This window comes from Ochotona curzoniae, unplaced genomic scaffold (genome assembly GCF_017591425.1).
Source record: "Ochotona curzoniae isolate NIBS_2020 unplaced genomic scaffold, NIBS_Ocur_1.0 contig_2210, whole genome shotgun sequence".
NCBI classification, from domain to species: domain Eukaryota; kingdom Metazoa; phylum Chordata; class Mammalia; order Lagomorpha; family Ochotonidae; genus Ochotona; species Ochotona curzoniae.
Genome location: NW_024465369.1, coordinates 46,687,908 through 46,713,534, shown reverse-complemented (window position 1 = coordinate 46,713,534; position 25,627 = coordinate 46,687,908). Strand labels below are relative to the sequence as shown.

General features: G+C 36.4%; 1 protein-coding gene across 3 annotated transcripts in view; it reads left to right on the top strand.

The window, feature by feature from the left end:
- Nucleotides 1-1,412: 1,412 nt before the first annotated feature.
- COL5A2 (collagen type V alpha 2 chain) overlaps nucleotides 1,413-25,627 on the top strand; it is a 141,003-nt gene continuing 116,788 nt past the window's right edge. The window contains exon 1 of one of the 3 annotated variants that reach the window (XM_040971842.1): nucleotides 1,413-1,881. In XM_040971842.1, the coding sequence (XP_040827776.1) occupies nucleotides 1,794-1,881 (88 nt within the window). In that variant the 5' untranslated portion in view covers nucleotides 1,413-1,793. Of the gene's footprint in view, nucleotides 1,903-25,627 lie in introns of all 3 variants that reach the window. The other 2 variants (XM_040971841.1, XM_040971840.1) reach the window with 2 other exon arrangements.

The following is a 25,627-nucleotide window of genomic DNA, read 5'->3' as shown; positions in this document are numbered from 1 at the left end:
ATTCCAGCCTCAGACATAAAATTCAGTTTTCTGCATTTTTTTCTGTTAAGAGAAATAATGACAATCCTTTACTTACCCAATCTCATTTTATAATTTCTCTATTGGGTAAATTCCTACCGGGTTTACTATGCTCCCCTTCCCCTGCTCCCCACATATATATATACTATGACTTTTTTTTATTTGTTTCACTTAAATATATGTGCTCAGTTCCTAGATATGTTCCTGGAGGTGATGAGTATGCCTTTATTGTTCTATGTATCATCTTCTTTCAGTGCCTAGCACAGTGCAGGATACCCAATTGTTGCTAAATAATTACAAGCAGTTGACTCATCTGTGTAATGTGGAACATCCATTCTAATTCTAGGGCAATTCATGGTAGTAAATATACTAGTGTATGTAAAACATTGACATTGCTAATATCTTGGCAAGTAGGAATGTGGAACAGGAGGATATGGGTATTGCTCCCAAAGGCTAGTTCGATTGTTACTGCTATATTTCCTGAGAAGTTTGTTTAGAGTTAATTTGTAATTTGAAATTTAGTTAATAGTACCTGGCTTATTCTAGTGTTACTCAACCCTGTGGCATTGGTTTGGGCAAAGCCCTTTTCTTAGATGGGTTCATTGGAGTGCTCAGATTTAAAGATGTGTGGGTATTTTCAGAATTAGTGAGTGGCAGAGCTGGTGTTTGAACCTTGCTATATCCAAATGTAGTGCACTTCACAGCTTGCTATTGCTTTGGCAGACTTTTTCTAGCAAAGCATTTTTTGTAAAAATAAATAAATAAATAAATAAATAAATAAATAAAATTTAAAAAATAAAAAAAGGAAGCTGAATATGTGATTGTTTAACATGAGATATGTGGGATTAGGAGAGGGTCAATGAAGAATTTTAAAAAGTTTGTGAAACATCGGTTTAATTGTTTTTTTTCAGTGCAAAACTTAAAAGAAAAATCATACTTAGCTTTTTTTACAGCATACATTTTCCATGAAATTTCTGAAGTCCTCTTACATCTGCTTAATTCAAATTATGATTTGTCATAAATTCGTTTATCTAATACCATTTCCTTATGTGTGCTATACCTGAGTTCCATTCAAACATTCCCCTTTCAGAATTTTGGAAAAGAATCAGGATATGAGAATGGAGCAAGAATCCCACCTACCTACTCAAAAGAAAGGGTTAAAATGTGACCCTTTGAAGATTTAAGGTAGAGAAGGGAGTCCTGAATTATCTAAATCTTAGAAACTAGGCTGAAGGTCTATATTTCCTCCCTAATGTCTTTTTCAGCAAGTAGTGGAAAACTTAAGGGGTGTGTGTCTTGGGGGGAAAGAGTTTGGGGTGGGGGACGGGCGGAAAGGCTTGGATTCTTTCCCTTCTAACAGACTTAGGAAAATAAAAGGGAAGAAATAAAAGTTTGTTTCCGTTATTAAGCCCCATCTATGCTTAAAACACAACTGAAATAGGGCAAGTTAAAGGCACAGAGACGCGTGTTCTGATTTGGTTGTTTACCATCAATCAGACCGTTGCTTGGCAGACACTGGATGGTTATGAGCCTGAACAAGCTGAAAAGGGGCAGGAAAAGAAGTGGAGGCAGCATTCTTCCTATTTAAAGCTGCATCGCTTGAAAAAAGTTTCCGCAGACTGTGCTGGAGTCTGTGCTGAAAAAGTGGGTTTGCAGCGGCTGCCCTGAGGCTGGTGCTGAAAAAAAGAGGACCCCTCTACTGCCTTCATGGTGCTACAATAACCTCAGAATCGACTTTTCACTCCCAGGAGGACCCACATGTCTAATATTTAGATATGATGGCAAACTGGGTGGAAGCAAGACCTCTCCTCATTCTTACTGTTTTATTAGGGCAATTTGTCTCAATAAAAGCCCAGGAAGAAGGCGAGGATGGCGAGTTCGTCGGTGAGTTTGCTTGTGATGTTTATTGCACGGGTTGGGAAAGAAGTGGAATGTTAAGCCCCAGAAAGAGCAGTAAGAGGAGGTTCTGGTTTGAAGTTTGAGACAGGGGCTGACAGATTTGCACCTGGGAAATGGCTCGGGAGACAATTGGGATATTTCTAAGTCCGCAGCTTCTCTGTCTGCCATCGGAAAGAGTGCAACAACTGTTCCTGGGAAAGTCGACGATTAGGCTGCTTTGCCCTTGTGTGAGTGAGCAGTGGGAAATCTCACAGAAGAGTGGCTTAAACCGGGGCCATAAAGGCACTTTTCCTCAGCGGAGTTCTGTTATGTGGGCTGGAGTTTTAAGAGCAAGGAAAAGTTGCTGCAGGAGCTGGGTAGGGTGGAGTCTTTTTGTGCTGAGCTCCAGCTGCTTCATAAAATTCTTTGTTTAAAAGACCTCTGCAGCAGCCCTGATAGCTCTGAATTGTTTTTGTCTTTGTCTACTCCTTCCTTTGTCTTTACAAACGTACATTTCTTTCCCGTTTTAATTTGTGATCCTAAGATTACTTTTGCTTACTGAGCAGACACAGTCTCCCGAATTTCTCCATGACACAGGCTGATAGAAGCCAGATTTCTGAAAGCGTGGTATTTTCCCACCCTAGTGACTGGATCATCAGGACAGTGGTGGTTCTCTGGTTGGAGGGTGGAAGGCAGGAAACCAGCATGCCTTATATATAACTTATTTGGCATGGAGTATTTGTGTGGGCATTATTCCTTAGACTCCAGCTCTTTTTATTTGTTTATTTATTTTTTTTTTCCAAAGACAAATCTTGCCTGGTTACAGAGTTTTTCCCTATGCAATTTGCATATGCTAGGGTTGGGTTATATGGTACAGTTAAGCAAGAATGCATTGCTATTAGAGATAAAAGGAAAATACTGAATCTGGGTTCACTGCTAATTAAATCCTTACTGTGAAGGCTTGAAATTTCAAATGACATGTACTTCTTGCTAAAACACCACTACAGATTTTCTTAAGTCTTTAACATCAGACTCCAATTTTCAAAACTAAGCAAATTCACTAAAATTTTCAAGTGCTAGCTTTCAACTACAGATCCATACACACATGTAGTGTATGTGTATTTGCTAGGTGCTTCTGTGTATTTTTGCTCTAAGTTTACAAAATGAAGCTAGAGAACATAAGCTCTAAAAGCCCCAAAGAGTGAAAATAAGAGTCTGGAGATGAACAGTCAACACTCTGTCAAGAGCCCCATAGAGGGGGCACTTTCTGAGATCTTGCAACTTTTTATGTTTTAAAATGAGGAAATTTGTAAAAATGTAAAAACTCCTGGGTTTCCTTGTCATTGGTGAGTAGGATATATTGATAACTAAATGAAAGTAGAATTTTGGAAAGTGAAAAAAAAAACACGGAAAAAATTACAATAGAATCGGAAAGTCTGATTGTAAAAGAAACCATTTGCTCCCCTCTACCCAACAAGCAACTTTATTTATAAAAATGAATGCAAATTTCTCTAGCAACCTGTATTAACATTAATGACTTACTTGTATGAAGTATGAAAATAAGTCAATATGAGAAAAAAATGAAAGAATATTCCATATAGTTTATGATATATGGGCTAGACCATATGCCAGAAAAGTTTTTCAAATAGTTGTGATTATATTGTAGATATTTCTGTAGACTGGGTGACTTTCTCTTAATACTAAATTTCCACAAATATTAGGAGTATGATGCTTGTACAAAGACGTTTCCTATCTGCAAATGAACTCTTCTGCCCTCAGTATAATTAAACACTACAGAAACTGGAATTCCGAGAGGAAGGGTAATTGCTTGCATGTATATTGTAAGTAATGAAGTCCTCTTTTATTACTCAACCTAAGAGAATATATGTGATAAAAATTCAGTTAGCAAAACAAGTGATTATTGCCCAAACTACTTAAAACGATAAAGAAAGGATATTTAGAATCCAATATATTCAGATGAATTTAGCTTCATTTACCTACTGTTTGCATTTGGATTTAAACTGATATTGTATGGATACTTAGAAACACTTTATTTCTCCTGATCAGGCAAGTCATAAGCTTAATGAAAGTATTAGAATCTAGGAATATTATGTGAGATTGAATTTAGGAAAGAGTAAACTTAAGGAAACACTTTAGAGAAATATCTAAGGCACATATGCAAAGTAAATATATGTTTTTTAAATTGTAGCTGTAGTAAGTAACAGATATATGGCATTGATGTAGAAATATGTCCTCTTGGAAAGTTAGAGAACTGTTATTGCATGTTACTGCATGCATATAAGCTTTTTTTTTTTGATCTTTTCATGACTTCCAAATACGAATTTTCTGTATGTGACAGTGGTTATTTGCCAGAAATATTTCAAGAAGCAGAGCCCTTGCCTGATAGAAATAAGTATGTATGCTAAGGGAAAGGCTTCTAACACAGAGAAATGTTAGTATTCGCAGGTTGTCATTACAAATTATATACAATGATCAACTATATTGGACTTCACAAATCTGTAATTTTTATATGTCAATTAAAATTCTTTCAAATCTTAAAAAAGTAAATAAATGCAACTTAGAGACTTTATGTCAAAATGCATTATTTTGACACATAATTTGGAAATAAATCTAATTTTAATGTCATAAGAAACCCAAAAGGTAATCTTTGGAAATTAGTTTAACTTTATTTGAAACTATAATAGATACTTAAGATGACAAAATGAGTATTTAAAATTTTTTTCCTCCATGTAAGTGTGATGGTAGGGGGCTTTGAAGGATTCCACATTAGTTTTTGTAAGAGAAAATGCAAAACATTTACAGTAAAGTTCATATTCCTAAGTCAGTCTAAGATTCCTGAGCCACACATATTCTTATATTAGAAATACATGCAATCTATGTAAACAGTCTGATGTGAGTCACTTTATTCCCCTCTCCAGAAGCATTAGAGAGAAGTAACTGTGGAGATATGTACTATTTTATTTCTAGATACTATGAACATCATTGCTTTCAGAGACCTGTCAGGTAAAAAAGTGAAGCAAGCAAGTGCTACAGGAGCGATGAGGCCTCTGGAGAACTGAAGTTGCATATCCATCTTTATGCATTCAAAACTGACATTTTTAGAAAGCTTTCTTAAAAGACAAATAAGATATGTCCAAGTGCTAAATTTATCTAATGGACCATAAGTCTGCAACATGCATGTTGCAGCTCTGCACTGATACCCTGACTCAAGCCAACTCCTTGTTCTAAGAGCAGGAAAGTACACAGTCATTTTTTTATATCATGATCTCTTGCATCTTTTCAGGTAGGAATATGAAGAAATTGATGTTTAAATCTGGCAGGACTTGAATGACATCCTGTTTTGCTTGTTTTTTTAAATATTTATTTTATTTTTATTGCAAAGTCAGCTATACAGAGAGGAGAGACAGACAGAAAGATCTTCCATCTCTTGATTCACTCCCCAAGTGGCTGCAATGGCTGGAGCTGAGCCAATACGAAACCAGGAGCCAGGAGCCTCTTCTGGGTCTCCCACACGGGTGCAGGGTCCCAAGGCACTGGACCAAACTCGAGTGCTTTCCCAGGCCACAAGCGGGGAGCTGGATGGGAAGCAGGACCACTGGGATTAGAACCAACACTCATATGAGATCCCAGCAGGTGCAAGGCAAGGACTTTAGCTACTAGACTGTGCTGCTGGGCCTGAATAGCATCTTTTTATAGAGAGCTCTTCATTTGTAAGTTGTATTAAACTAATTACTATTGAAATAGGTATTATGAGTAATTAAGGGCATTTGGATTTTTCTTTCATAGTGTTTTAATTTATGTCTAACTATGTGTAGCAGAATGCAGTAAACAAAGAAGTAAGTTTTTTTTTTTCCTTTTATGTAAAAGAAGGTTTTCAGTAGGCAGTGAAAGGCTTGTCCTTTGATTCTACAAAATCAGTAGGCATTTTAGGCAATTTGTAGCTAGCTCTTTACTCTTGGTTGTTGATCTTATGGTCCTGGGTGGCAGCTGGAGCTCCAGCCAGTTTGTACTTTCTGTGCATTTGGTTACAGGATTGGAGACAAAGGCTGTGACCCTCCCTCTCAAAACATCACTATGGAATCTTTTAAATGTTCGTAGCATTGAAGCCTATATTTACTTTTGTGGCCCCCACATAGCTACAAGGGAGGCTAATGAAGGTACTAGCCCTAGGTACTAGCAATATACTCTACAAAGTGGAGCTATGCTGTGTAAAGGATGAGGGTGGATGACTGTTTTGATTTGGCTACAGAGCTGATCCAGTGAATTCTGCATTGGATCATGTACATTGGCCTCTTTAGATGAAACAGAACAAAGAACAAAGAAATAAATGTAGTTAAGTGAGCAAAGTCACTGGGATTAGGGTAATTTCTGAGGAGACTACAAAATGAAGAACATTGGAAGGTACTTCAGTGTTAGGCTAATTTCTTTGCTTCCTAATTCAGATCAATTAAGAAGTGCATATAGCTTCTATCCAAAGTAGAATCTTTGTTGAGGGCTTTATATCTCCCTACCTAAGTAGATTGGTGAACAGATACATTTGCTAAATTCTTTCTATTGACCAATACAATGTATAATTTGACCAGGTCGCAAGCTAGTTGGTAAGGGAGCTATGCATCATGTTGAGAGATCTTGTCATTAATGTTGATTCCTAGGCTTCCCTCTTTTCCAAAATACCCTGATTTAATTGGTTTGTATGGGGTCTGAGAACATGTACTTTCCAAAGCTCTACAAGTGACTGATTCTCATCAGAGAACCATTGTATTAAATTTTTACTCCCTACTTTTTTGATCTTGAATCATGGGCTTGTATATTTCTAAATCTATACATTATCACTTGGATAATAACTTGATATGTAGTTACTCATTTTATTCCTAAAGATACTCCATTATTGCTTAACAATAGAACATTGCAAATTCTTTTTTGTTTTTCCTGTGTAATATTCAAGTTATGGGTCAGCACTGTGGTGGAGCAGACTGATCCAACACTTGTGATGCCAGCCTCCCATATGGGAGCACCAGCTTGAGTCCTGCTGTGCAACCAAACTACTCCTAAACTGCACCTCCTTCATTTTTTGTCCCTTCTGCTTCTTTTTCTTTTTTTTTTTTTTTAAGGTTTTACTTATGTATTTATTTGAAACAGAGTTATGGATAAAGAGGCAGAGAAAGAGGGACAGACAAACAGACAGAGAGACGTGTGAATGCAGGGATCTAAGGACTTGGGCCCTCTTCTGTTGTTTTTCCAGGCACATTAGCAGAGAGTGAGATCAGAAGTGGAGCAGCTAGAACTTGAACTGGTGCCCTTATGGGATGCTGACACTGCAAATGGAGGATTAATCTGTTGTCCAACGACTCTGGCCCCTGTAAATGCATTATCACTTCTGGAAAAATAGTTTAAAGCCCCGATTCCCCTCATGCCGACTTAGGTGAATTATTTGACTATGCAAAGAACACTTGTTATTCGAAGACACTAACGATTGAATACATGCTTTTCATTTTCAACATTTCCTCTTGCTTAACTTCCTGCTCTTCACACTTTTATCACTATCTGCAAAGAGCCGGAATTTTTGTTAAAAATTATTATAGATGTGCATGTAATGCAGGATGTGCAGTAAAAACAGAAAAAGAAGCTTTCAGAAGCTTGTACTTAGAAAATTAGAATTTTGTTAATCTGTGGTCAGAGAATAAAATTTTCTGGAGTCACAATTTGTTCCAAGTTGAAGAATAATTCATGCATCATGACTTGGCCTTACATGGTATTCGTAAAGTATGTGGAAATGATCCACTTCATTTGAAACTGATGTGACTTGCTCTGAGATAACAACTTTGGAAAGTTTGGATTTAGTTATAAGAGAAAAAGTAATACATAGATTTCAACCATGTTTGATCTAAACCTCACATTGAACTCATGAACTGTCACAATCAATATTTATTTTCTTTTTTTAAAAAAGATTTAATTTATTTGTACTGAACAGGAAGATTTACAGAGAGGAGAGACAGAGACAAAGATCTTCCATTTGCTGGTTCACTCTCCAAATGGCTGCAGCCAGAGCTGAGCTGATCTGAAGCCAGAATCTAGGATCTTCTTCCGGTTCTCATACATGGGTACAGGGTCCCAAGGCTTTTGGGCAATACACCTCTGCTTTACCATATAATAACCAGAGACCTATATTGGAAGCAGAGCAGTCAGGACCAGTCTAACACATATATGGGATGTTGGTGCTTACATGTGGAGGATTAACCAGTTGAGCCATTGATATGGTCTCATAATCAATATTTCAAAGCCCCTCCCCCCACATCTCTCATCGATTTTCCTGAAATGTTCTAAGTGAAGTGTTGTTCCCTTACCTCCATGCTTCATTCATCGGCTTCTTCTCTTATCTGTGTTCTTCTCATAGGGTTTGGCTCACAGATTCCTACTGTACATTCTCTTTCTAGATCGTCTATTGAAGAAGAATTTTCGTAACAACTAAATTCTCGCATGTCTCAAGTCTCTCTTTCACACAACTTTCCAGATTAACTTGGAGGCATTTCAAGTACGCAATTCACTATCTTTTTTTCATGTATTGCTTATGACATCAATTTCTTCTTTATCTTCCTCTGGACACTCATTCAATGAAATTCTTATTACTGTCTACCATTTGGCTTGCTAAATGTTTCTCAATTTACATCTCATCCATCTCTGCTAAAAAAGCTTCAGTTTGGGCCCTGTTTATTACTTAGTGTTTTAATTTTTAAAATTTGTTTATTTTTATTGAATAAGCAAATTTACAGAGGAAAGACAATATAGAAAGAAAGATCTTCGATCTGCTGATTCCCTTCCCAAGTGGCCATAGTGGTCAGAGCTGAGCTGATCTGAAGCCAGGAACCAGTAGCTTCTTCCAGTCTCCCACGTGAGTGCAGTGTCTCAAGGCTTTGAGCTATCCTCGACTGCTTTACAAGGTCACAAGGCGGGAGCTGGATGGGAAATGGCGTAGGCAGGACATGAACTGGTGCCCGTATGGAATCCTGGCAGATGCAGATTTAAACACTGAGCCATCACACAGGGTCACTACTTAGGCTTCAAACTATATCCTTGCTTTCCACATGCCATTCCTCACCCACATATATACTGATCTACCCTTGAGTGTGGAATAAAACTGAAACGTGATCACTCAATTTCCCTCACTAAAGCCTTCTATTGCTCACAGTAACTTTGAGAAAAATAAATATTATTCTACTTTATCTATTTAAGAATTATTTATTTTTATTTGAAAGGCAGAGTTAGAGAGAGGAGAGACAGAGACAGAGAGAAACATAAAGGGAGAGAGGGAGAAGGAACCATTCCCCAAATGGCTGCAATAGTTAGGAGCTGGGATGATCCAAGAGCCGAGTGGTTTCTCTGAGTCTCCCACATGTGTGCAGAGGTTGAAGGACTTGAGCCATCCTCTCTGTGTTGTCAGGCCACAAGCAGAGAACTGGAGCAGAAGCCGAATACCTGGGGATAGAACTGGCACCCACTTAGGATGCAGGCGTTGCAAATGGACAATTACTTTGTTATGCCAGCATGCCATTCGCTGTCTCAGAATAATGAATTCCTTAGAGCTCTTGTCCTCCAATACACATCATACACATACACACGTTTTTCTTTTTGTAATCTCTATGGTTCATAGTCTACTGAGAATTCACATTCTGTCACTAGTTTACCAAGTGCACTCATGTTGCTTTTACACAATCCTAGGTCACCTCTCCCATGCAGGAACTGTATCATATTGAGATTGCTCTTCTCCATGAATCTAGTTTACAATTTCATAACAGATTAGTACTCCTAAATTCCATTTTATTGTGTTACTACTAGTTTAATGGTTTATTCCAGTTTGCCACTGCTTGTTGTATCACACTTAGTACATTATCTCTTTTGTGTTTTAAACATAAATATGCTAAAATAATCCAACTGACTTTCAAGACCACTCATAATCTTCTCCATTATGCCAAACACCTGAAATTGTTTTGGTTGTCCCTACTTACCACACTCGATAGCTGCACACCATCCATACAACATCTTTTCTCAGGTCACATCCAAGCGGCATATCTAATTACCTTTGCTGTTTGGCTACATCAGTGCTTTTCTTTTCATCCTCCCTCTGCTTGTTGACATTTTCCTCCAAAACTGTCTGTTACACCCAGAAAAAATTAGGGGAGTTTAATCTTCAACAGATGACCCCTTTCTTTCAATTGCATGTTTTCTAAGTGTTTGAGTGCATTAGTATTACTTAATGGCAAGCTTCTTGGGAGACAGAGGTCAAGTCACAAATTCACTCACTACACTGGGTACATGGTAATTATTTCTTGCAACTATACCAACTGTAAAAAATCTAAAAAAAAAATCTCTATTACAATGCATTCATCTAAGCATGGGTAAACTGGTTTCAGTTCAGGGTTTGCAAATTCTTTTGTGTATTGTTAGGTAGCTTTCATGATTTCCTTATGCTTTAGTTTCCTTTTCTATAAAATAAGAATGATATTATCTCAATTTTTATGACGACTATAATGTATGTGAGCCAACTATATGATAGCATGATATTGAAAAAAATAGGAGGTGCTCATCAAATATTAGAAGATATCGTTACATTGCTAAATCATGTAGCATCAGTAAGAACACATTTTTATTGGGTAGGTTGAGAGCCAAGATGTTGGATGATAGATAAAATTGAACAACTTCTATTCTCAGAGAGATTTACGTCAAATGAAACTCAAAATGTAAGCTTCGTCTACGATTGTGGTATCGTTGTTTTGATAATACACCAATAATTTTATATTGTATTCATAAATTTTTCTAAGCCAATTAAAAAGTTTGCTTTTGAGATAGAAGATTTATATTGTATCATCTCCTTTGGTAGCTTTTCTACTGGGGAAAATAAAAAGAAGTCAAACAAAAACCTCTTCCCTTTGGAGAGTTGCTGATGGTCCCATGAACTGAAGCATCATGTTCCTCTGCTGTTTCACAAAAACATCTCGTTCTCTGTGATCGTTTCCAGTTTATGCGAAAGCCATGTGTGATCCACTGCATGTCTCAGGGATGCCTCATGCCTATTTGCCAACCTTGTTTCGTTCGCAAGTTATTTTCTGAAAAATGTGCCACTCATAAAATGTTTATTAAAAATTGGAAGCTTGTTTTCCCCTCTGCATTGCTCCGGTTGCATTGGAATGAGAGGAATTGCTACACTGCCCCGGATTTACAAGGCTGCTCCCGGGACTCCTTGGATATGGTGCTGGGAGTGACTGTCTTTTCCCAGACTTTGCAGTAAGTTACTTCGTTTCCCAGACGCTGTTAATCTACTTCACTGTTCACTCCCAGGAGATTCTTGTGAAATTGACTCCAGAAAGCAGAAATGGATATAAGATACAGACACATTTTTCTTATTTTGTTGCACTTTGTTTTTCCTTCTCATTTTTTTAAGCCTTAAAAAAAATGAGCTTAACCTAAATGGAGGGCCTGAAGTGGACTTTCACCAGATAATAGAATACTATGGCATTTCTTGTATTTGATGCTAAGTGAATTGCTTTGTAGCCCTCAGCTTTAATGATTTGCATTATGGAATTCAGAGAATACAAATGATTACCATTGCAAATACAATTTATACATTCCAAATGTTTCTAATTCTCTTAATAGATAAGTTATGTGCTTATTTAATCCTGAGGTGGAAAAATCTATCCGATTTATCTGTGTTGGTTTGATAGTATTTTCAAGCCATTTCCTCCCTCCTCCCTTTTTTTTTTTTTTTTTTGGAGCTTTATGTTGAAGAAATCACACTATGTAGTTTAATTCAGGGCATGATGTTTCTTATGTCAGTGCTGAGATTTTAGCTAGGCTTTCTGGTGGAGTGGATGGTTGACAGTGAGATTAACTAATTACCATGGGAAAAAGAACACCAAACAAGTCCCTAGTTTTCTTGTGTTTGATTATAAACACAAAACTTCTGTCATTTCACCAAAGGCCATTAGTTTCACTGTGTGTTATAAAGTAATGAGAGATCTTGACTAAAGAGTTTTCTTTCATATGAGTTTATACTAGAGAAAAAAAAAGAGGTGAGGCCATGAATGAAGAACGACTGTTAATTCCATCAGGGGGTTTGTCTAAGCATGAAAGTGAAACGCTGTTTTGTCTTTCTAGATGCTTGTTAAAACAAAAAGCAAAAATGTTCAATACTTTTCCATTCCTTCTCTGTTTTCCCTTAAATCTTGAACCCTGTTGAGTAGAGTCGATGTGTTTTTAATTGTATTGTGTTTTTCTCCCTTAAGCGTGGCATAACTGAAATGAACTTTGCTTAGAAACAACTCATAGCTTCCGCAACCAATTGGCATTCCCACAATCCTGGGAGGATTTTATTGTACTTACATTTTCTTTGACTATTTAAAAAAAAAAAGGAATGGTGAAGGGTAATTCTTTGTATAAAGGATTAGGCTAAATTAAAACGAAAAGAGCTCTATATATTGATCTAGATAAAACAGTGAATAGATTGCAAATTCCACTGGGAGTGTTCCTGTTTTGGTATCCAGAGGAAGACTAAATATGTTAAACCAATATGTTTTATGATATTTTAGTATTTTTAGCACGTAAATATTTCTCCTACATGTGTGAAAGGTATGTCTCACATGAGCTGCTTCATGTCCCTGCCATGTGTTTTCTGAGTACAGTGCTACCAAAGCCCTAGAAGCAAGAAGCAGATGATTTATTTTAATTTTTTGAGAGAAATATGCTTTGAAACTCTATTTGAATAAAAAGCTGTTGATATTGAAGGGCCACCCTTGCTTTCACGAGGGTCTCACAGTGTCGCTCCACTGGCATGTTGCTCTTCTAAACTTTACTTCAAATCATGGACATTTTCATCTAGTCTGACTTCCTATAATATTTAATCTATTGTGCATCCTCTTGTTTCTAATGACATAGGAAACTAGTGCTTGCTACCTGTGCTCTGTAATTATTGTTTTAGTACAGTTTTAATCATATTACTCACTTTTAATGTGAATTTATTATATAGTGAGCTTCCTTTTAGGAAATCTGGGTGATATTTTCTGCTCCTGGGAGTCAGCTGACAGTGGCTCTGAAAAAAATATTTAAATGTTCCACTTAAACTGTGATTAAGATTCTAGAAGGATGGAATTCAGTTGTCATAGAAACTCCAAAGTGTCCATGAAGAGTTCCACAGTCTAAACAGTAGAATCATTTAAAGTCTATTAAGTTGCTTAATTTGTTTTATATTAATCCATAATAATTATACAATGTTAGGAGACACAGCGCAATATTTCAATATGTGTATGCTGTGTGGTGAACAATTCAGGGCAATTAGCATTTCCATCTCATCAAATATTTATTTATTATTTTTATTGGAAAGTCAGAGTTACAGAGCAGAGTTACAGAGAAGAGATACACAGAGAGAGATCTTCCATCTGCTGGTTCACTCCCCAGGTGGCACAATGGCAAGAGCTGAGCCAATCTGAAGGCAGGAGCAAGGAGCCTCTTCCATGTCTTCCATGCCGGTGCAGGGTCCCAAGGCTTTGGGCCGTCCTCGACTGCTTGCCTAGGCCACAAGCAGGGAGCTGGATGGGAAGTAGAGGAGCTACAATAGAAACTGACGCTCATAGGAGATGGCAGCATGCCACGTGAGGATTTAGCTACTAGGCTACTGCGCTAGGCCCAAAGTTCAGAATTGTTCAGTTCTTTCTTTTCTTTATGACAGATAACAAGGCTATTTTTTAATAGAAATTTTAAATTGCTTAATTTATTCAGAATGGACATTTTCTCAGCAGATTCCAAAAGTTTCTGCAGATATCTTTTGAATTCTTTCAAAAGATTCTTTCTTTCATGTACCTTAAAACTTACATGTATATTCAAGCTGACCTTTCCCAAAGCAGTCAATTTCCCAATTTCCTGGAATCATGTTAGAATGGGAATTTCTGCAACCTGTTCTTTATCTGCTTGCTTGCAATCTCTTCCCTTTCTGGCCTGGGATATTTTGGAAAAATAAAATATTTTGGAAAAAAAAAACTTCCCACTGTGAAAACCTACAGTAAAAAATGTTGACACTAAGTAACGTGTGCCCCTTTGGGATCCGCAGCCTGTGGGAGACAGGAGGGAGAGTGTGGGAAGTAACGTGCATGGGACAAGGGTTCTCTGACAGTGAAGAAGCAGAGTGACTGATAATTGACCTTTATCGTCTCGCTAAGGTATTTTAAAACCTAAGGTTCCATGCTGAATTGCACAGCGATCTGGTCATATGTATAGATTTATTTAGAGAATTTCAAGGTTTTTGTCAACCCGGGTTTTTTTACTTTGATTGTTCAGTTGGTTTTCAGCATGTTCTAAGGCATAATTGCTTTAGAATCGATAATATAAGTTGTGCCACATGCCACATTTGTACTCTTTTGAGCTATTTACATATATACTGTCAGTTAGGCCTGGGGGTTGTGTGAGGAGGGCATTGACTTAACAGCTGAGATTTTTTTTTTCTTTTTAATGCTTAGAAATTCCCAAGTTCTAGACCACTAGTATTTTTCTACATTTACAAATTTTATAGTCAACAATTCTTACATTAAGAATTTCTTTTCTGGGCCTAGTATGATTAAAAAGTCCTCGCCTTGCACAGGCCGAAATCCCATATGGACTCCAGGTTCTAATCCCCGTGGCCCCGCTTCCCATCCAGCTCCCTGCTTGTGGCCTGGGAAAGCAGTTGAGGACGGCCCAAAACCTTGGGACCCTGCACCTGTGTGGGAGACCTGCAGAAAATCCCTGGCTCCTGGCTTCGAATTGGCTCAGCTCCAGCTGTTGTGGTCACTTGGGGAGTGAACCATCGGATGGAAGATCTTTCTCTGTCTCTCCTCCTTTCTGTATTTCTGACTTTCCAATAAAAATAAATAAAACTTAAAAAAAAAAAGAACTTATTTTCTATCTAGCTTGAAAAAACAGTTAGCAATGCCAAGGACTGTGGGGTCTCCTGTCTGACTTTGCTTTTGTTAACCTTGCGACCTCCAGCATCTGCATGCTGAGGATGGCTTTAAAAGATGATTCTTTATGGACACGGAAGAAATGTGGGTATTAGTAGCACTTTTTCAAGGATTCCCTTCACGGTCATTAATAGAGTATCGCCTCCATGAATGAAATAATCTTTCTGAGACTATTCGGAGTTACTAAATTTGATAGGAGGAAAGATAAAGGAGCAGTAAGTGCTAGGCATCTGACGAATAACTGAAGCCTGGGTAGATGGAGGGAGGGTGTAGTGGGCAAGCCTGAAGTGATAAATAATGATTCCTATTTAACTTATATTTTTCCCTTTGGGCCATTCTTGTGTTCAACCCTGGGGTACCCGCAAACCAAGTCAGGAAAACAAATTAACAAAAACCTTGAAAGTTACTGGAATGCCTTTTACAAATTCGCCAGTCCATAGATTTATTCAAGTAAATTCTTTGTTTGCTAATACCGAGATTTTGGCAGTTGTTTGCACATATGGTTCAGGTGGAGCTGCTTGAGAAAATGAGACTCTACTCAATACATATAACCTCCCCTAATGTTCCTGATGTTTTACTGAGATGAGAGTAGGCTAGTTTGAACCCCGAGGCACTATTTTTGTGAGGGAGGACATATCTTGCTCTAAGAAGTCGTGAAGAGCAAGCAGCTATTTGCATTCTCTCAACTGACATTAGCTAAACTTGGCAATCATGTCCCAACAGCACTGACTCTGAGTCAGAGAACTGGAATGTAAGTTTCTTGTAAATACAGCACAGGGTAGCTTAATTCTTTCATTTATCCAACACAATAGTACTTCATATATATATTCTATTTACATATCGCAAGTAGAGTTCAGAATATTTGTGGAAATTCCTTGTCAGCTAAAGGTTGTGTTATTATTTCAACATGCTTATTAAAATTTGAATTGAATAAAGTTGTTTACTTATTTCATTTCCCGGCAATGTCCAGGGCCCTAAAATGGAACTAAATAGAAAAAAAAAAATCAAGAATAGCTGCTTTGATCAATCTGACATGAAGAAAGAAAATCATTTTTTTGATAAGATAGCTTGATACAGTCAATTCTGAAGGAAAAGTGTAGCTTCCTGGCAGAAGGCTAGATCCACTATTATTTTTACCTTTTTCCTTATTGATGTCCCATCAGGAAGCCTTTCTCAAAATCAAAGTCACATTCTAAGGGTCTGTTTGCTGCATGGTATCCCTCTTCGTGGGGTTACAAGGGGACTTGGAACTAAAAGTTTAAACTGGTGACAGATCTTCACAAGAATTGGGGCCAAGTGTTTAGCTGAATCTTCCATCTTCCTTCAGGCCTGTGTACTTTCTGGTATATTTTAAGAATCCTGCGTGGACAGAAACATGCAGTTAGAGAGATGAGAGCCTCAACTAAATAGACTGGTACTGTCTTTCATGAATGAATTGTTGAAATAATTTGAAAGAAAAGTTTCTAAATTAAAACTGACCAGTGCACAGAAAAACCTGTGCTCTAATTGCAGCTGTATCAGTTATTATGGAAGTGACTTAAATTCTTTCAGCCTCAGTTTCCTCCTTTGTAAAATCTAAAAAAATCACCCTGGGACAATTGAGCCATTGAAAACCCAGAATGAAAAATGACTTCAAAATATTCATGGAAAAGATAGGTGTTTGTGAAATCCTTTTATGTGGATTGCAGGGTTTTTCTTTTTTTGCAATAAGATTGTCTTTTAATTTCATTTTTTTCCACAAGTCTTTGGAACTCTCCCTGTAGAATATTCCCATACACATACTCATGTTGGTTGGATTTGTTGGAGTAATTCTATATGGAATCTCACCGGCATGGTGAGTGAAAGCATCATGTGTAGTCTCTGGGTAAAATATGCTTCACTGCTATGAATTAGGATTTGGAATTTGATCCAGGGTTATAATTATGGTTCCATTAAGGAACACAATATCTTATTTGTGTTTTTTAGTGAATGGCTCACTAACAAATTTCTAGCTAACAAAGATGAGGATTATAGGAAAAAAATCACAATGAATGCATGTAAAAGTGTATAGGTTACATGTTAACTTAGGCTTTTTGATAACAAAGCATATGAATGTGTAATATTTTACCTTCATAACACTCAGTATCTCTAAGGGTTTTAGCAGAATGGATGTCTGAGTTTAGCATTGTGTCCTCTTATCCTCACAGTAGTACTGCTAATTTTTCCCAGAAACCAGTGAACCATTGGTACTGCTATGTCATTCATAATATTAATGGGAAGAAACTTACATGAAGGAGAAAAACAAATAACAGTACTTATTATCATTGAACATTATGGCCTTTTACCTGAGGAGTAGAACATGCAGTTTCCCTACTTGTTCTCAATTCCTTGTTTTTTCCTTACTCATCATGTCTTATATTTTATGGAGGATTATTATAGTATGAATACTTAGGATGTTTGATATATCACCACTGGTTTTTTGAGCAAAGAATATTTTGGAACATTCTGTCTTTTTTTTTTTTTTCAGGAAAACGAGACTCTAATTCTGTGTTTCTTTCTCTCATTTACCTCGTTTGCCAGCACTGACTGAGTCATGTAAACATTTTGTTTTCTCAACTCCCACTGGAAGCTCAATACAAGTCATTTGGTGGTAGGGCAGAGTGGAGAAGGGAAAAGCCTATTTTTAAATGACTGCAAGAAGTAGGTATCTTATGAAGGTACAAGATGTGTTCATATTAAAAGTTTGGTGAACTTATTTAAAAGTAACTACCCACAAGTACTGACATATATGTTAAATCAGAAATTGTAGTGGGTGAAAACTGTCAGGTTCTAGCTTAATGTACTCCTCAGTACGTGAGTCATATTGTGTGTATCTTAAAACATTAGACAAAAACTTACTTTTGGGGGAAACATAAATTACATTCCTGAAAAGCCGTTATAAATGTGTGTCAGTAACACTAGAATTTGCTTTGGATGCTTCTGAATAATTTGTTTGCTAAAAAAAAATGATGCTCTAATATTGAATGATGGTGTTTTGTTTGAAATTGTTGTTCTTCTTGCTGTGTATCCCATCATACAACTTATTTGACAGTGATTTTCACTTAGTCAATATACATGTACAGGAATAGTGCGGAAACATATATTTTCTCCTTAATTCAAAGGATTTGCTTGTCTAACTCAAGGATGAGCCAAGTAAGACAAGGGCAAGGAGGACAAAAGAGTATAGAAACAAGAAAGAAGGCAACAATGTGAGGTCAGGGAAAATGTCAGTGGACAGAATATCTGACTAGAATCATTTGCCTGGGTTAAAACTCAGATAACTTTATTGTTTCTCATTTCTCTTTCACAGCCAAATCCTCCCAGTCCTCAATCAAATCTGACAGGCATTGTGTTTCATTACTTTTTTGAATACCCTGACATTTTTTTAAAATCTTTTCTCCTTTTAAGTATGGCACTGGTAGTTTTTTCTATTCCTTATTCATGATTTTGTTTTACTTGTCATACATTAAGTGCCACTGACAAATTTCCAATGCCAAAGAGACTTTAAAGCTATCTCTCAAAACCAAAAAATCAGATGCTGATCCAGTGCTAAAAATATGTCATGCACTCAGTAAGTGTTTTTCATTAATATTCCAAACAAAATGTACTGGTTCAGTCAAGTGCCTTTTTTCTATTAATTGTCAGATCATCGAGTAATTTCATTAATCAAACTTAATGTGAGTAATTAAAAACTTGGAGCCTGTATTTATATATTGGACCAGCATTTATTTATTAAATAGAGATTATCTTTATTGCCTTGCTAATGAAAATATATACTTAAAATCATCCCAAATTGGTGATTAAATGGGAACAAAGGTTAAATGTGTACCTTATTGGTTAAATTATATATGCTGGGATACTTTTCTAAACTAGTTTATACTTCTGCTCTGCTTATTTTAATAAGCAGGGATTATAAGCAATGTGAAGATTAGTGAATAGTGTGTTTTTTTAAATTAGGAATGTCAGTGAAATAATAATAATAATAATAATAATAAGTTGTTGGAAATACATCTACATAATGATACATGGCAATTCCTTTTCTAGCTAGGCCATGTGTTATTCTTTTGAATCCATAGAAGATTGGGTGATGCCATTTACCAATGACAAGAAATGTGCTGTATCAGTGGCAGGGTTAGTGTTTTCTGTGCTGGCCAGCGATATACTCTGTTGAATTTTTTTTTTCTTTCTAGCATTCTCTCTTTGTATAAATAATATTATGTGATATTCATGAAGTATATCCACTCAGTTAATACACATGCATTACCTTACATTATATGATGAGACTTAGAAGAGATAAAATTACACAGAGCATTCCAGACAAAGATGTAAAACCTAGGCATTTTGGCTCCTAATCCAGGGCTCTTTTAATTGTATGTTTTAGAAAGGGGGAAGAGAATTTTGGTTATTATGAAGATTACCCCTCAATACACAAACATCACTTAAGTTCAGTACCACATTGTTGAACGTGTCAGTGACACCAAACCTTTTGGAGGTGGCAATTACAGAAAGTGTAGTTTGATGTTATAGACAATTCATTTTCTTAAAGATCGTATTTAGTTATGCCATGACACCTGGTTTCTAAAAGTTGTGGGTGTACATGAGGAGCACAATGAGAGGGGAAAATAACCACGGTGTTTCTAATTTATCCAGATAAAATTGCCTTGTGAAGAAACTGGTAGTCTTTCAAGCTGAACTCTGCATATAAATTCAGTAAAAAATTCAAGCTATATGATTGAAACATAGCAAAAACAAAAACAAAACAAACAAACCAAAAACAAGTCATGGAAAGAAAATTAATACCTGCTTAGCATTTTGTTAGATACTCTTAATTTTAAAGGTTTCTGTCTTAGCTTTATACACTCTGCTGTGTGTACAATTAATGGGGGAGGCACCAAGCTAGTACTTACTGGTTTTTTCCCTAAATCCCTACTTTCGAAGTGCCATCTTAGCCAACGGAGTAAAAAGAGGTAGAAGTGGTCTTCATACTTCAAGTAACAATACAAGAGATACGATTAGTTTTAGGTTTTTGTAAAAAAGGTCTGATGGGTATATAAACAACAACATGTCATTAGACCACCTGCAGAAAGGATCAGACATGTAAATCATTTTACTAGGAGGATTTCTAATGGCAAGTTTTACCAAGAAAATATTTTTGTTGTATGGACATTTTTGATCAGCATAATTTTCATGAAGGCAGCTATAAATGAGTTAATAATTAGTTATCTGCAGAAATGTTTTGCCAGTTTGCCTAATTGAGAAGACCATCAATCACAAATATTTGATTTATATTCATGAAATAAGGTGTGCAATCAATGTATATATTATTAATAAACTCAGAAGTAGAATAGGTTCCTGACTTTGGGAAGCTTTCAGTGTATTTATAAACATTTGAAATAATCATTCTAAAGAAAACATTGAATAGGAAAGTTTAGAAGACACATTTTGGAAAATAAGTCAAGGATCAGTTTAGGTAATGGAAAAATCAGATGAAGTGGTTAGGAAATGAATGAAAAATTCTCAGAGAAGCAGACAGGGGAAAATAGTGTGGTGAAAGCCATCAGGAGGTTTATTACAACAGATTTGTGAGCTTATTGTGCACAGGATGGTGGAGGAAAAGTTCCTGGATGCGGCAGCATGGAGTCAGTCTTCTATTGCGCTTTGAGACTTCTTTAAGAATAGAATTTCTAGTGCCCAACGCGGTAGTCTAGTGACTAAAGTCCTCGCCTTGCATGCCCAGGATCCCATATGGGTGCTGGTTCTAATCCCGGCAGCCCTGCTTCCCATCAGGCTTTCTGCTTGTGGCCTGGGAAAGCAATGGAGGACAGCCCAAAACGTTAAGACCCTGCACCCGTGTGGGAGACCTGGAAGAGCTACTGGCTCCTGGCTTCAGATCAGCACAGCTCAGGCTGTTGCTGTCACTTGGGGAGTGAATCATGAGATGGAAGATCTTCCTCTTTTTCTCCCCTCCTCTCTCTATATATATATTTAACTTTGCAGTAAAATAAGTCTTTAAAAACAAAGAATAGAATTTCTAAAGAGGGTATCTCCAGAAATCATAATGTTTTCTGAGCTAATTTTACATGGTAATTCTTAATTCACATATTTGTTTAAAATTTTCCTTGAATAAATTTAAGCTTTATATTGTTGTTTAGTCTTCAACATATTTTATCAAAGGAATGAATACAGTAGGATGGCGTTCACTTTGCTTTTATATTTTCTGAGGATAAGGAATCTCTGTAGCTCTAGTAGGAAAGATACAGAGTAGTGAATTGTGATTAGGGATTTAATAATGAATTACATAAAAATATTGGCTTGATTAGAATGCATATGTGATAATGATATTTTTGTTACCGTAAGGACTATAAATTTCTATGAATCACTTAATGCTATTACTTTGATCTCAGACACAGTACTTACCTTCAGCCTATTGGAGTAACTCTTAGTAACTCATTTCCATTTACTCAATGTTATGTAAAACTTTAACTTTATGATTAAGAATTGTCAAGCATTTATCAGAAATGGATTATGTTCCTGGTTTTGTGTTAGGCTGTAGGAATAGTACTGTATATAACACAACCTCTAGTTTCATTGAACCTAACTAGGGTCTATCATGAGAAAAAAAATAATATGCAAAATAAAAATGTTTTATTATTTTGAGTTGCCATAAACATATTTTCCCTGTTTAGGTAAAAAATTGAATCATATGTATATGAATAATATCAAATTTAAATAGTTTATTCCAATGATTTCATTGATGATAAAGTATGAAGTTGTTTCCTTAAACCAGGACATACCAAAGGGAGTAGGACATTTGGACCCAATCTTTGGCAAATAATATCTCAAGGAAGAATATCACAAAGCATTCAGTCTCAGTAACAATTAGCCCAAGCTTTATTTTAATTTTTTCGTGCAAAGCACATTCCATTCCACTCTGCGTTTATTGGAATGTGTGAATTACACATTGAAATGAATGGTAGCCTGGATGAGATTCCATGTTATTTGTCTGGTTGGGTTTACAAGGAACTGCATATATTTCTGAGGAAACAGAATCATGTGTTTGTTATTATGATTGCAAATATATAAAACAATTATATAATGCTCTTTTTGGATCCTTCTTTTGCATGTCCTTAGCAGATCTTGTTAACTCAATGCATGCGTTAGAGTCTTGTGTACCATTGCCTTGGTTTTTCATTTGTTAGGGAATAAACTTCCAGATGTTTTATGACTTGTACATGCTGTAATATGGAATCTGACAGTTTTAGACTTATTTATCTTGGCTCTTTGCATATATCAAAAAACTTATTTAGCCCATTTTGCTAAAAATGTTCATTTGTTTCATTGTTGGACAGAAGATTTAACTATTTGCCACAATATTTGCTTCGGCATAGCCTGAATATGATCCACTGTGGAGATATATATAGAGACAGTCAGTTTGCATTATTACATAGCTATATTAACAGTTGCCTAGGCTGAATTTTCCATTTTATGACCAGAGATTATTTTTCAGCTACCATGGCAACTGATCTTCAATCATATTTCTACTATTTTATTGTTGCCTTTTAGAGTCATTTAATAGGCTGTGTGCTTATTGCTTTTCCCAGCAAAAATTATCATGAGGTTTTGTGTTAACTGTTTTAGAAGTTTGAGAAGACAGTGTGATTTTACATGGTGAATCTGGTCTTAGATCACAGGCTCAAATATTTAGTACAAACACAGTTGGATCTAATTAGAAGGTACCTTCTGTATTCAAGTATCAAATTTTTGATAAGATTCCACTTATATCAGTCAAAATATCATTGGTATGATAGCTCTGAGAGCAGGATAATCAGATTCTTTCAAAATTAGTTTATGATACTGAATAAACAATAAATGAATCAGAAAAGTGAGACTTTTAAACTTTCAAATTTTGGAAAGGTATTATGAAATGATAATACACAAAAATAATGTATTTTAAATGCAATATGATATATAATTTTTTATTGTTTGATTTTAAAATCCTAAAATTCTCAATAGTTATTCCAATAACATTATTTCCTGAAAAAGACATTTAAAATTAATTATTCAGCAGACATTTTGTGTGTTCAGTGCAATGGAACATATACAACTCTGAGGAAAGAGTAATGAGCAAGTCTTTGAGCACATGAACTTGAACTACTACTGTCAGTTGTGAATGCCAAGGTAATGGTTGCCCAAAGAAAACTTCAGTTTTAGTATGTTGTGAATACCCTAACTTGTATGAAAAAGGGGACTTAAGTTTGTAGGTAGTATTATGGGCCAATTATCCTAGGTTAACTGGCTCTTATGAGAGACATAAGAAGGGAAAAGAGAGGCAGTGAAGGATATTGTGATGTTGCAAGTAGGAATAGAACCAGAGATTTGCATATGTTGCTTTTCTGGTTTTGAAAACAAAAAGAAGCCACTAGTTAAAGAATGCAGATGGCTTCTGGAAGATGAACCAGTTTTTTGTTTTGTTTCATTTTTGGTCCTCTCCGGGATTTGAGGCCCTGCCAACCTTTCACTATTAGCCCAGGGAAACCTATTTTGAACTTCTGACCTCCAGAACTATACAGTGATATGTTTTTATTGTTTAAAGCTGGTAAATTTAGAGTAATCTGTTAGTGTAACCTCCAGAAATTAATACAACAATCTCACATAGAAGAAGGAATTGACAGAAAGAACCATGTAGTTGACAGTAGTAGAAACCCTAGCCTGATATTATGGCTTTAAATTAGGAATGCAATCATGAGCCAAAAAATATATATAAGCAACTTCTAGAAGCTACAGAAGTCATTGGGATGGCTTGTCACCACCAGGTCTTCCAGAAGGAACACTGACTCATTGGCTTTGGACAGTGAGAACCATTTGGAATTTATGACCCTGGAACTGTAAAAGAGGTGTGTGTGTGTGTGTGTGTGTGTGTGTGTGTGTGTGTGTGTGTGTGTGTGAAGCAACCAAGTTTTGGTAGTTTGCTATGGCAGCAATCAAAAACTAGTAGAGAAAAATAAAGATAATGGATAAATTGTGAATATACATACAAACATATGTATGATTATTTCAGTTAATAAATGTAATATAAATTTAATTAAAATATAACTCCTACTAATGTGTGTATTGATCGGTGCATTGGAGAGGACAGGTAATACAATATTTCATTACCGCACTATGATATGGACTATGCTGAGAAGAGCATGCCAAGTATGGTAGATTTGGGTTGAATGAAAACCTTGGTGAGTAAAGGAATGAGGCACGTGAAAGATGAAGGAAAACTCATTGCATGCCCACAGAGCCCAGTGTGAAAAAGTGCACACTGTAATGCAGACTGAGCTGCCACAGAGCAGTTAAAAATCTCACAGAAGGCATTAGGGACATAGTTGTGACATTGCTTTAAGGTTCTCATAACTACTCAATATATTCATTCACTCATTAAGTATTTACCAGCAGCCTTACAAAACTCAAAGTTTAATATAATTCTTCTTTTTAAGAATTGGGTCTCAGGGGCTAATGTCCTGACACCCTGGAGTGATCTGCTATTTGTGATGCCGGCATCCCCACATCTGACTGACACTTTAAGTCCTGGCTCCTCCACTTCAGTTCCAGCTCTCCGCTAATAGACCTGAGAAGGTAGAGGAGGATGGCACAGGTGCTTGGGCCACTGCCATCCGTGTGGAAGACTAGAACACAGTTTCTGGCTCTTGTATCTGGCCTGGCTGAAACCTGGCTATTATAGTCATTTGGGGAGTGAACCAGCAGCTGAAAGTTTTGGCCTGTCTGTCTCTCTTTCTCTCTCTCGTAGGTAAGTAGAATCATTGTGAACAAGTCCTGCCAGTCAGCTTGAGACTTCAACCTGATAACATGTGTTTTGTTGTGGTTTGGCTATGCATTCTTTCATTGTTGTTTTGCAGTTTGTATTAAAATATCAACTTTCAACTATTGTGTCTTAGAAAAGAAAAAACTTAATCTACAATACAAGTTCTCCTTTAAGGAAAATGGATGTGTGAGTGTGTGTGTATGTGATATATTTTTTCCATAGGCTTAGTTGTCTCAATATTTTCCTTTAATTTTGTTTTACTTTAGGATACTATCACATTGAGTCACAAAATAAGTTATTATTAATGTAATAGAAAGTACTAGAGTTTGCAGTCTGTGGGATCCAATTTTCCATAATCAGTGAATGCTGGAAAACTCATATTCAAAGGTAATGTAGAATCTCAGGGGCTCTATATGAGAACTACCTTTTAAGGCAAATGTATCTCACCAGTGAAAGTGATGGAGGATGATTTCCAGATGTTGAAATGCTTGTTTTGGCAACTGCTACAGAAAACTGAAACATATGTTTCCAGAATAACCAGAAGGGATGGGAAGCACTGATATAAGAGAGCTGAGATGCATGGAAAGAAGGCAGGCAGGAACCCGAGAATATAGATACAGGTACGAGAAGAGGCAAAAAGCAAAACCTGGTGCTCTTTTTTGATTGTAATCAAACACATGTGCCTCTGTACTGGGTTGTACACCCTGGCTTATCAATCCTGTACACTCCACTTATTCCTCTCTGTACATGTTCATTGTCTTTTCTCTAACTATTTTAATAATATAGGTTAACCAGAGATATTTGTCTGAACTACTACTGTTTGTTAGGATTTATGGGGTTAGTGAAACTTAAATAATTGGAGTGGAGCAAATCCTGAGTTTATTATGTGCTGTCAAAGTGATCT